This window comes from Cavia porcellus, unplaced genomic scaffold (assembly GCF_034190915.1).
Source record: "Cavia porcellus strain 051 isolate PalLab524CR breed Dunkin Hartley unplaced genomic scaffold, mCavPor4.1 scaffold_2, whole genome shotgun sequence".
NCBI classification, from domain to species: domain Eukaryota; kingdom Metazoa; phylum Chordata; class Mammalia; order Rodentia; family Caviidae; genus Cavia; species Cavia porcellus.
Window position 1 is genome coordinate 24,496,270 of NW_026947485.1, and position 12,716 is coordinate 24,508,985.

The 12,716-nt window shown below is 34.1% G+C and overlaps 1 protein-coding gene across 2 annotated transcripts in view; it reads left to right on the forward strand.

Annotated features, from left to right (window-relative positions):
* The window catches only part of Sp4 (Sp4 transcription factor), a 69,238-nt gene that overhangs the window by 47,588 nt on the left and 8,934 nt on the right, over positions 1 to 12,716 (forward strand). For both annotated transcript variants that reach the window (XM_003469828.5, XM_063239297.1), the window contains exon 5: positions 324 to 523. In XM_003469828.5, coding sequence (XP_003469876.2) covers positions 324 to 523 — 200 coding nt within the window. The remainder of the gene's footprint in view (positions 1 to 323; positions 524 to 12,716) is intronic.

Below are 12,716 nucleotides of genomic sequence, written 5' to 3' on the forward strand. Positions count from 1 at the left end.
TAAAGTATCTTGGAAACCTTAGAGTTTTTTTCCCCCTCTTTTTTAAGCCAACAGAAGAGCCTACTAGGAAAGGAACTTGAATTGTCTCATAGACAAAACAGTGAATTAACACATTTTCATAGCAGTTTTTTAACTACAGACATGTTTTATGTTTTCTTTAAATGATTTTTTTTTTTACTGTAACTACAGTTGTGGCATTAGGAGCAAATAAATCTGTTCAGAAAAACAAATTTAATTACTGCGATTTCCTTTTTTTCCCATAATTAAAGCTTAGCTTTGGGAGTGTAATTAATGTTTGGTTTTGGTTTTTTTTTTTTTGCTAGAGGCAGTAATGAACCAGGAAAAAAGAAACAGCATATCTGTCACATTGAAGGATGTGGAAAGGTTTATGGCAAAACATCTCACCTACGAGCACATCTCCGCTGGCATACTGGAGAAAGACCTTTTATATGCAACTGGATGTTTTGTGGCAAGAGATTCACAAGGAGTGATGAGCTTCAGAGACATAGAAGAACCCATACAGGTTAGTTGGTTTATTTTAGGACTTGTACTTTTTAACTTATTCTTTCAATACTCAAATGAAAGAATTCATAGTAGTTTAGTTATGAAATTAGAAATACACAATTCAAGGGAACAGAATACACTTTAGTAACTATATAGAAGATTTTGAAAATTAAATTTTTTACCTTATTTCTGAGGTACATATTACTCATAAGCTTTATCAGCATCTTTACATGACCTGGAATTTGCTTACCTTATATACATAGATTGTTGAATTCATCTAGTGTTTTTCAAAAGTGTTTAAATATGTAAAAAGAAAACAGAATTATAATCTTGTTGGTAACTTTTGGTAGTTTTATATAGTAAATACCTACTTAATTTTTAGTCAGAATTGACGGTTAATACTATATTTTCCATTATTCTTTAGAAAATACCATTTATAATATAAAGTCAATATTGAAGATAACAGCTTCTGAGAATGTAAGGTGTCTGAATTTTTAGTACATGTTTAATCTCCTTACATGTATTATTCATGGTCTATAAAACTAATGTTTTGGTTATGAAATATCACATAAATAATATGCTGCAGAATCATAATTTTACTATGTTTTGAGATAGTGTGATAGTTCAAATATATGTATTTCTTTTAACAGTGAACAGTATTCTGTTGCATGACTCTACTATACTGTATTCATCCCAGATTGTTGAGGTGCTGTCACAAATTTTGGGGATGTGAATGTACAGTGAACATATATGAGAAATGGAATTATTGGATCACAGACAATATATATATCCCATTATGCTAGATAATAGCTAAACAGTCTAAAGTAGGTGTTACATTCTGTTTCAGTAGCGTTGATTAGCATTTTCTATACTGTGTGCTTACTACTTAGTATAAGGCCTCAAAAGTTTTGGTCTAAAATGTTTTCTATTTCTAAAATTTACACTTTCCCTGATTGTCAATGAAATTAAACATCTTTTCTTGTGTATATTGGGCATGTACATATTTCTTTTTCTGTTCCTTGTTCTCATTTTTCTTTATTATCTTTTTTCTTATTCATATGATCATTGTAGTGTCTTCCTGTTATTTATTTGCTAGTCTTTTATCTTTGTGGCTTTATTAAATACATATTTACATGGATAGTAATCTCTTATTCTTTGCCTACTTATGAAATATTCTTTCGTTGCAAGATTTTTTTTTTTTCAAGCACTTTTAAAATTTTCTAATAAGTTCTTTTAGCAGCCTGGAGTTTTTTGTTGTTTTTTTGTTTGGATGATGGACATGAATTGGGACCCTAATTTTATTTTTCTTCCATATGGACAGCCATTTCGTGTCCAACTCATTATTCCTATACTCATGTGTAGTAACATTTCTCTTCAAATTCTCTTTTACCCATTCATCCATTGCTGTATCAATACCATACTGTACTGTTTTGATTACTGTGGGTTTATAGTAAGTCATGACATCTAGTAAGGCAGTTTTCATATTGTTCAGAACATTCTATTTAGAACATGCCTTGAAAATATTAGTATTTAACTACTGAATGCAATAAATTGACTAAGCTATTGAATTATATTTTCATTTGTATTAAGATACATACAGAACAAAGCAGAAAATAGAACTGACATTTTTTGATGAGCTACCTTATGTCTGATATTTTGAGTGTTATTTTTGATTTTCACAGTGATACTCTAAGGTAAAAATTAGTTCTATTGATAGAAAATGGTCTCAGAAAGGAAAAAAAAATAGTTGTTAAATCTGCTAGAAATGCTAAGTATAAATTACCTAATTGACATGTACATAAGGTAAGCTTAGTATCAGTATATTTTTAAGTGCTATTTTCTTTCTTGTTTTTTTGTTGTGGTGTCGGATTCGAACTCACGACCTCAGGCTTGCCAGGCAAGTGCTTATGCCACTGAGCTAAATCCCAACCCTTAAGTGCTCTTTTCAAAGAATTTAACACAGTAACTTTTTAGTGTTTATTAAAATTGTTTAAAATGGCATTACAAATTTTTCAAAATAAATATTCATTACCATTGGGTATATTAAGTTGGTAGTCTTGGCCATTCATGGCAAGAACTATTTATAGTACGTGTCTTAACACTACTGTCAGTAGAAACACACTGACTTAATATGAATAAATGAGTTAGTTTTAGTCACTGCTAAAAATAGTGAAGGTTATTTGTTGAAAAAAATTTTAGGTTTTCAAAATGATGTATTGTAGCATTTAAAAATCAAATCTTACAGGAGCACTTACAACCTCAGAGATGGTCTTTGTTCACCCCTGTTTTGATCCGTAGAGGAAATTACTGTTAACCATGAACTATTCTGTATTTTTGTTTTGTCCATGAGGATTGGCTTGTTTCTAAATAATACACTAGTCTGTTACTCTTCCCTGATAAATCAGTATTAGTCACAATGACTTCTTTCATCAAGAGTTGAGAATTTACCTTCCATTGTGCTATTCAAGGACACTGGTTGCTTTGTAAAACAGTTTGCAGGCCGAACATAACTTCTTGATTAACTGCATCATCATCACCATCTTCATCATCATCATCACACTAGTAATAAAGTTTGGTCATTTTTATGTCGTCTGTCACAAATTTCCCTTCCCTGTCTCTTAAAGTTAAAATGCTTATTCTCAGAAGGCACTAAACTGTTTTTGTAGCTTAGTTATTAAAATAGAAAATTAGTAAATAATTGCATATGGCCATATAGGTACTGTCATTACATTTCCTTTCCTACATGGTTTTTAGTTTTTCTTGGGAGTTTCTAATTTCTGCTTTTTTCCTTGTGTCATCTGTCTTTTTTTGTTTTTTGGTCTTTTTCGTTTTTATCAGTACCAGGGATCGAACTCACGACTGCCTGCTTGCAAGGCAGGCACTCATGCCGCTGAGCTAAATCCCCAGCCCCGTGTCATCTGTCTTTATCACCTCCTTTATTTATTTCAAATTTTCAAGAATAGTGTAAACTCCAGTTTCTTCTTATTTCAGAGTTTTCTCCATGTTTCTGTTTGGCCATAGACTGATTCTTACAGCTACAATCTGGAGACTAATTTATTTTCATTAAGAAAAAAAGAACGAGGAAATAAATTCATCTGAATTTTTTTTTAAATTTTCTCATTTAATTTGCTTGTTTGGCTGATTCTAGATTGTAAATTATTTTAACTGCATTGCTTTTTGTCTTCCTGCATTTATTTTACTAGCAACAAGTCTGTTTTATTCTCTTAGTTTTTTGTGACCTTATTTTTCCTCTATATTTATTACTTTTGTTTTAAATAAGTTTACTTTTAACAGAAAATAGTATAATTCTCATATGCCCTTTACCAAGCTTTCCTTAATGCTAAAGTGTTACATAACCACAGTAACTTTCAAAAACTGAAATTAGCATCATTGCAGTACTGTTAATTAAACCACAGGTTTGCTTTTTCTGTTCTAGGATTAAATCTAGAATAACACATTGCATTTATTTGTCATGGCTCTTTAGGCTTCTGTAGGCTGTTTCTTTGTCTTTTTATTACTTGACACTTCTAACAAGTACTAGGTTTGTATTTTGTGAAATATTCCTCAGTTAGGATTTATCTACTGTTTTCTCATGATTAGACAGAAATTATGAATTACTAACTATAGGAAATATGTTAGTGCCTTTCTCACTGTATCGTATAGGGAGGGGGCTGGTGTAAATATGTTTTACTAATCTTGATGATTTGTTTAACATAATGTGAGCCAGTAACTAAAGTTACCATTTTTCTTTTTTTCTTTCCATATTCTGTTGATTAGAAGCAGTTCTTCAAATTCAGTGTATTTTCAAGGGGAGGTAAATTAACATCACCCCTGGGGGAGTGATTGTCAAAAGAATTTGTGAACTTATGGTAAAACAGCTACAGTGTAATTAATAAATATGTTGACGTTTGGAAGAATATTTCGTGACTAGGCAAATACTCTATTTCTCTTTAAAGAAAAATACTAAGGCTCATTTTTATAGTATGCATTAGTGGATCTTGCCTAAGCTGATACTACTATAGGGTTTTAAAGGTCTCTATTTCCTTTTTTCCTTATATAATTTTTAATGGGGACTCTCATGAAAGAAAGTTAACCTTCTTCCATAGTTGTTTTTTTGCTCAGTTTCTTTGTGTAGTTAGTTATGTACATTAGTTTGAGTAATATTTATTTTATGCTTTAGGATCCCATAACTGTCATATATTTTCTTGCTCAGATTGTTTCATTTTTTTGTCCTTTGGAAGATCTTTCGGATTGATTGACTCCTTTGTCCTTTTGATTTGCTCCCATCTATTTTTTCAACAAGAAGAGTTTCTTTTAACCTTGGGTATCCTATTAATTTCATAATGTTGTATCGAGATACAGATTTTATTTGCCTACTAGTTGGAATTTTTAACTGAGTAATTTCTATCTTCACTTTTTTCTCTTTTTTTCTCTATCCTTTATGGGCTATTAGTAAGCCTATGTTGGACTCCACAGATAAATTTTTTTTTTAATGTCTTATAACAGTTTTGCTAACCCCTTCGTCACTTTTATCTTTTTTGTTTTCTGTAAAATCATCAGATATTTCTATTTTTTTTTCCAAGATTGCTCTTCATTGTTCCTCTTATTTACTGAATGTTTTTCTCACTGTATGGATGTAAGCGTTGGCTAAGTATACCTGTTTTACATCTAGAATATTTTTTCCACATTCATGTTTGCTGTAAGATAGTTTTCTGTGTCTGGCTTTTGTGTTATAGGTTCTCCTGAGCTGTCCAGGGTACTTGATTTTTGTTCAAGTTATTGATGGTTGATGAAAACATTTAAGTGAAAGATAATAGATTTAAAAATTTATTATTAGCTGGGTAGTTTTCATTTTAAGGCAGTTGGGTGGAGCTGTATTTACATGGGAATCTTTGCTCTTACATTAACTATTTTGCTTTTGGATCCCATTAACTCCTTCTGTTTATAGTGCTAGGGTTCACGTGTATGATATAATGCTAGGGTTCACGCGTATGAGTTTGAACTGTTTCATGATCTCCAGTTGCATCCATTTACCTACAGGAGCCTAGAGATTATTCTAATAACCAAAGTATAGTAATACCTGTGGGGCTCTGTTTCTTTAGATATAAATTGTCAAAATATTTTTCCCCATTTTTTGATAATGGGGTATATTCTGTGTGTACACTTTTTTTTAAAAAATTAAATTTTTTATTTTAAAAGGAATAAAACAAAAGAGAACAGAACAAAGAAAATCAGAACAGAAAAATGCAAGCAACACAGCACTTCAAAACCAAACAACTGGACATCAACAGTAGCTACCATAATGTATCTTTTCTTCAAAATAGTTGAGCATATCTTAACACACATTAATATCAAACATAACAATATAGTATAAAACCATTCAGAAGAATGAAAGCATTACAGGACTTCAAAACCAAATAACAGGAAATGAACAATGGTTACTGTAATATCTCATTTTCCTCAAAAGATTTGTCTGTACCATCACACATAATAAAATCAAATAAACCACAACAGGATAGAACCAATCAAAACAGAAGAACAAAAGCATGATAGGACTTCAAATCATGATAGAATATCAGTAATGGCTACCATAATGTCTTGTTTTCTTCAAAATATCTATTCATATATTACACATAATAAAATCAAAACAATAAAACCAATCAAACTAATGAATGAAAGAATTATAAGACTTCAAAGCAATATAATAGGAAACCATGATTACCATAATATATCCCATTATATTTAAAATAGTTGCCCCTACCATCTGACAGCATAGAATCTAACAAAACAAGACAGAACAAAGCCAAATCAACAAAATTGTGTGAACAGTGCAAGACTTCAAGATAAGACAATGAGAAATTGACAGTAGTTTCCACCTTTCCCTCCAAAGTATTTACTCCTCTTTGCTCTTACATTAACTATTTTGCTTTTGGATCCCATTAACTCCTTCTGTTTATAGTGCTAGGGTTCACGTTTATGATATAATGCTAGGGTTCACGTGTATGAGTTTGAACTGTTTCAGCCATGAACATGATCTCTAGTTGCGTCCATTTACCTACAGGAGCCTTGAGATTTTTCTACTGTATAGCTGGGTAGTTTTCCACTGCATGAAAATATATCCTTCTTACCCATTCTGCAGTTGATAAGCAAATTACTCTTGCTTTTTTTTTTTTTTTTTTTTGTCGTCTCCTGTCACATGAAACAATTGTTTTCTGCCCTTCAATTTTCAGTCCATGAATTTCCTTTCCAGTTAAATGTTTATAGTGCATCGATGGATCTTGTTCCTTGATCCACTCTCTTTTCTTTTTATTTGTTTTTTTATTGCTGACCTGAGGCCATCTATATTAGTGGTTACAGCTGGTATACACTAGTTTGTCTCTGCCCTGCTGTTCTGCTGTTGCCCTCCACTTTTCCCCTTCATTCAGTTGCCTGTCTTATTTGGTGATCCTCCTTTGCCGCTCTTCTTGGAACTATGATTAGCTTTATCTGTCTCTAGAATATCTTTTAGCACTCTCTGTAGGGTTAGTTTGGTAGTCATGAATTCTTTCAGTTGTTCCTTATCATGGAAGTATCTTATTTTTCCATCAATTTTGAAAGATAGTTTTTCTGGGTAGATCAATATGAGTTGGAAGTTTTTTCTTTCAGGGTTTGAAACACTTCACTACAAACTCTTCTTGACTTGATGGTTTGTGTTGACAAGTCTACTGTGATTCTGATTGGTTTTCCTTTATAGGTGATTTGTCTCTTCTCTAACAGCTTTTTTTGTCTTGTTTCTTTGAGACAGGGTCTCGCTATGAAGTTCAGACTGGCTTTGAGCTCACTTTGTAGTCCAGGCTGGTCTCAAACTCGCAATGATCCTCCCACCTCAGCCTCCCAAGTACTGGGATTACAGGCATGAGCCACCACTCCCATCTCTCTAACAGCTTTTAATCTTCTGTTCTTGTACTAATTTCTGGAACCTTGATTATTATATGTCTGGGTGTAGATTTACTTTGGTTATGGCTAGTTGGGGTCCTATATTCCTCACTTACCTGCATGCCAGATCCATTTGCCATGTTTGGGAAGTTTTCTTCTGTTACTTCTGTGAATATCCTTTTAATTTTATTTGTGTTGATCCTGCTTCTTCACCTACACCTATCACTCTGAAGTTGTACTTCTTTGCATCATTTTATAGCCATTGGGTTATTATTTCCTGATTCTGTGTTATTTTTAAGAGATCTTTCCTTTCACAACCACTAGGAGCAATCCTGTCTTCAAGGTTTAAGAGTCTTATCTTTAGTCTTTCAAGCAATTTTGCCAGCTTTCGGTGAAATTGATTTCCTGCATCTCTCTTTGAATCTGTTTCATGCATTGTAATTCCTTTCTACATTCATTCAAGGTTTCCATCATTTTCCTATGCTCCTCTTTATTGTCTCTGTCTTCTTTAGACCTGCTGAACAATTCTTTCAGTATGTTTGTAATTTCTTCTTTTACCTGAGACATTATTTCTGATTTGACTGCTTTTACAATTTCATGAAGTTGTTTCCTTACTTTAGTTGCTATCCTCTCAGAGATTTCAGGTGTATGACTTACGTTTTCTTCCATGACTGTATCTCCCAGGCTTATTCTGTGTGGGCTACAGGTCTCAGTTTGCCTTTTGCTCCTTCATCTTGACATTCTCCTGGGTTCCTCCCAACAAGCTGGTTGAGGGGTCCCAGGCACTTCCTGTGTTGGCTGCCCCTAAGCAGTGTAGGGGCATGGGATAGGCACCTGAGTTCCTCTAATTCCAGATTTGCAGGGAGATAGGAGAGTGTGGAACAGGCTTCTCTAGACCTATGCAGCTACGCTATGGCATTGCTGATGATCAGGGGTGCATGGAGGTGGGGCTGCTTCTCTCAGCCTGTGTGTCTACACTGGTACTCCCATGATGATGGCAGAGACATAGGAGTGTGTTTGTCTGATTCTGCTAGTGGATGATGGCTGCCTGAGGGAACCAAGGTCCTCCAGTGGTGGCTAGGAAATGCACAGGGTTTACCTGGCTGTGTGTCCCTACTCCTACTGGCTATCTGCAGAAAGGAGCCTTCTGGTGTCAGCTCCCGGAGGGTGAAAGCGGATCTGCTGGTTCTCTTTGCCCATCTGGCAACCTGCAGGATGTGGCCTTTTGGTGGTGGCGTACAGCAGGCAGAGGTGTCTTCATCGACCTGCACCGGGTGCACGGAAGAAGAGGCCTTCCAGTGGCAGTGTTCAGCAGGCAGAGGCTGATATCCTAGTTCCCTCAATCCATGCAGGGCATGCAGAGAAAAGGCGACTTTATTTTTTTTTATACTGTGTTCCTTTAATCATTTTGAGTTGGAGTTTTTACAGGTTTCTGCAGAAACAAATTGGCTGTCTTATAGAATGTTTCCTCTTCTTTGAGAATCCCTATTTAACTTTCCACAAATGTAAGGTCATTATTTTGTTGACTTTTTTCTCCTTTTTTTGTTGCTATGGGTTTATCTTTTTCCTCCTTTGTTGTTATTTTAATGAAAGTTTCAGTGGGAAGAAGTTAACAGGTATGATCATGCTCTTGTTAATAATGCTGTTGTCATAAATCTTAAAGATTTACATTTACTTTGCCTGTTAACTTGGACATATTACAGTGATGCAATCAAGTGAACATTGCCTATAATAGTGTACATATTCAGTGTGTTCATATAGTAATACTGTTTATGAATATTTTATTGTAAATAAAGTAGTACCTTGGTCCTTGAACTTAATTAGTTGTATGATTTTGAGGAATCTGGCCATGTTTGTTTTTGCGTGCAGGAAGATGACCACAGTTATGTTTGTGACCCAGTGTAAATAGAAGCAAATTTTTGTTGAATATTTTTGTTTGAGAACTAAATTGTTTGCAACCAGGAACATTTGTGAACCAAGGTATTGCTGCATTTTGCCTACTCACCATTTTTATTTGTCATTCATCTACTGAGCAGCTGGCAATCTAGGATAATTTTCAATAGTGTTATAAGGATTCTGTGCATTTTAAATAACTACCCCTTCATGTTCACTGCCTAAAATAAAGTCCAAAAGGGCTTCTGAACAGTTCTTTACAAATGAATATGGGTTTTTTCATAATATATCATGACTTAAAGTGTGCTGTTAAGATAAAATTTCATAAAAATTGATGTATTTTTAGTTAGTCAGTAATTATAAACTTCAATGCAAGAATAGATCGGGAACAAGGAAAATTGGACCCAAATAGATGACACCAGGAACTCTTATCAGTTGTATTAACTTTCCCCTTTTCATATAAATGCTTGAGTGAATATTGCAAGTACTCAGAACTATTACCCTAGAGTTCATTGTCAGCCAAAATGGATCAAGCTGTCTATAACCTGATATTCCCATTGGTTACACTAAATCTCTGGAGAGAATACATTTTCTTGAGCATCTAAATGAAAAGTAAACAATAGCAGGCTATCCAAAAGTGAAATAAAGTCAAATAAGTGTGTACAACATGGATTAATTGTTTCCTTGTTTTGTGGTATAACCCTGTAGTTGCCACAGGCAAGTGCAGGCTGCAAACATGAGGAGAGAAACCTTGTATCTAACTGGAGAAGTTAGAAGAAGGACCCAGAGCTTTAAAGCTAGTCCCATTTGAAGATTACTCTGTAGTATTGGCTTCACAAGCACCAAAAACATCTCAGTTACTCAGATCTCTGACTGAGAAACCAGAAAATGGGGCCTTTGTTTATCTCTGAGTCTGAGGGGGAATGACCATTAATTTTTCTCCTATGCTACCTTCACTCTAAAAGTGGCCCCATTAACAGTTTATATGCAACATAGTAGAGGAGGCCCCAGAGAAACTTGACTTTGCTGGCAGTAGGAACCAGGAAAATGGACCATTGTGAATTAGAAAGCAAAAAAAGGAAGTCTTGGGAGAAAAGATGAAAGCTGATCACTAATTCTGTGTGTAGAGCAAATGAATTTGAGGCTTTAACTCTAAACTGCACATACACCAGTCAAATATAAAAAACCATAGAAGGGAAGGTCTAAAGAAGTAAACTGTTTTATAAACCTAATTTTCAGCATGTGATATGTAGGAAGACACTAGACAACGTAGCAAATCTTGGAAAATAATGTTGAAAGTAAAATTAAAGAAATCAGGATGGAACATTTGGATCAGGGATATAGCTCAGTGGCACAGCAGCTGCCTGGCAAGTGTGAGTTCCTGAGTTCAATTCCCAGTACAAGTAAATAAATAAATGAACCATTTATTCTGAACCTTAATGGCTGGTTACTTTTGCTACAGTGTAATTTCCAAAATGTCCAGGGACAATTCAGATTACTCACCATACTATGAAATAAGTAAAACTGACTTGTCAGAGTAAAAGATAACATTAGGACATCATAATCCAGATTTTGGAATTTAGAAAATATATTAAGGCTATTATAATCATGCTTCATATATAGACACATACATTATTGAAGTGCTTAGAAAAGCAAGAAGGAGAAATTGAAACTGTAAAAATAGGTTAAAAGGGCAAGGTGTAGTGGCACATGCCTGTAATCCCAGATACATCATAATCTGTTAAACACAAAAGAAAAAGAAAAAAATACTTGAAAGGACCCAAAAGAAAATGACACATATAGAGGAGCAAAAATTTCAATTATAGCAGATCTTTTCTTAAAAACTTGCATTCTATGAATTAGAGTATTAAACAATGTTCAAATCCAAAAGAAGAAAGAAAAACAAGAATGAAAAACAGATGATACATTTAACTCTAGTTAGATCAATAAATATATCAAATATCAATGGTCTAACCATCTAATTATAAGACAGCAAATCTCAGATGGCATTTTTAAAAAAATAACTTGCTATACTATAGACACAAAAACTTACTTTAAATAATATTCCAGCTCCCAAACCAGAGAAAGACCCAACCAAAAGGGAGAACTACAGGCCAGCTCACTAATGAACATGGATACAAACATTCTCAATAAAATATTGGTAAATAGAATGTAGCAAATCATCAAGGAGATTATATATCACAACCATATGGGATTTATTCCAGGAATGCAGGGATGGTTTAACATATGCAAAGCAATAAATGTAGTATGCCACATCAGCAGAGCCAAAAACACATGAACGTCTCAATAGACATAGAAAAATCTTTTGATAAAGTCCAACACTTGTTCATGATGAAAACCCTACAGAAACTCGGAATAGATTGTATCTACCGCAGTCTCATAAAGGCCATTTATGACAAACCAATAGCCAACATTATACTAAATGGACAAAAACTGAAAGCCTTCACTCTAAAATCAGGAACAAGACAAAGATGTCCACTATCACCATTCCTATTTCATATAGTTCTGGAAATATTAGCCAGAGCAATCAGATGAAAGAGAAATAAAAGGAATAAAGATAGGAAAGGAAGAAGTTAAACTATCACAGATGACATGATACTTTACATAGAAAACCCAAAAACTCCATTAAAAGACTGCTGGAGGTAATAAAAAAATACAGCAGCATAGCTGGATACAAAGTCAACAGTCAAAAATCTCTAGCATTCCTGCACACAAACAAAAAACACACTGAAAGAGAAATTATGGAAATATCACTTTTCATAATTGCATCTAAAAAAATGAAATGTCTAGGAATTAACCTAACCAAGAATGTAAAAGACCTATATGCTGAAAAGTATACTACTATTAAAAAGAAGATTGAGGGGCTAGGGATTTAGCTCAGTGGTATAAGCACCTGTCTTACAAAAAGAAGATTGAGGAAGATACTAGAAAACAGAAGGATATTCTTTTCTCTTGGTTAGGAAGAGCCAACATTGTGAAAATGGCCATACGTCCAAAACCGTTACACAGATTTAACGCAATCCCAATCAAAATACCACTAACATATCTTACAGATCTAGAGAAAACACTTCTAAAATTCATTTGGAAGCAGAAGAAATCTAAAATAGCAAAGGTGATCTGGGCAACAGAGGCAAAGCAGAGACATCTCAATTCCTGACTTGAAATTATACTACAAAGCCACAGTGATAAAATCAGCATGGTACTGGCAAAGAAATAGACCTGAGGATTAATGGAACAGATTAGAAGATGCAAGTACTGCTACAAAGACAGCCACCTTATGGGGCTAAACATGCTCACTGGAAGAAGGATAGCCAATTTGAAAAATTGTGTTGGGAAAATTGGCTCTCCACATGCCAAAGACTGAAACTAGACCCATGCCTATC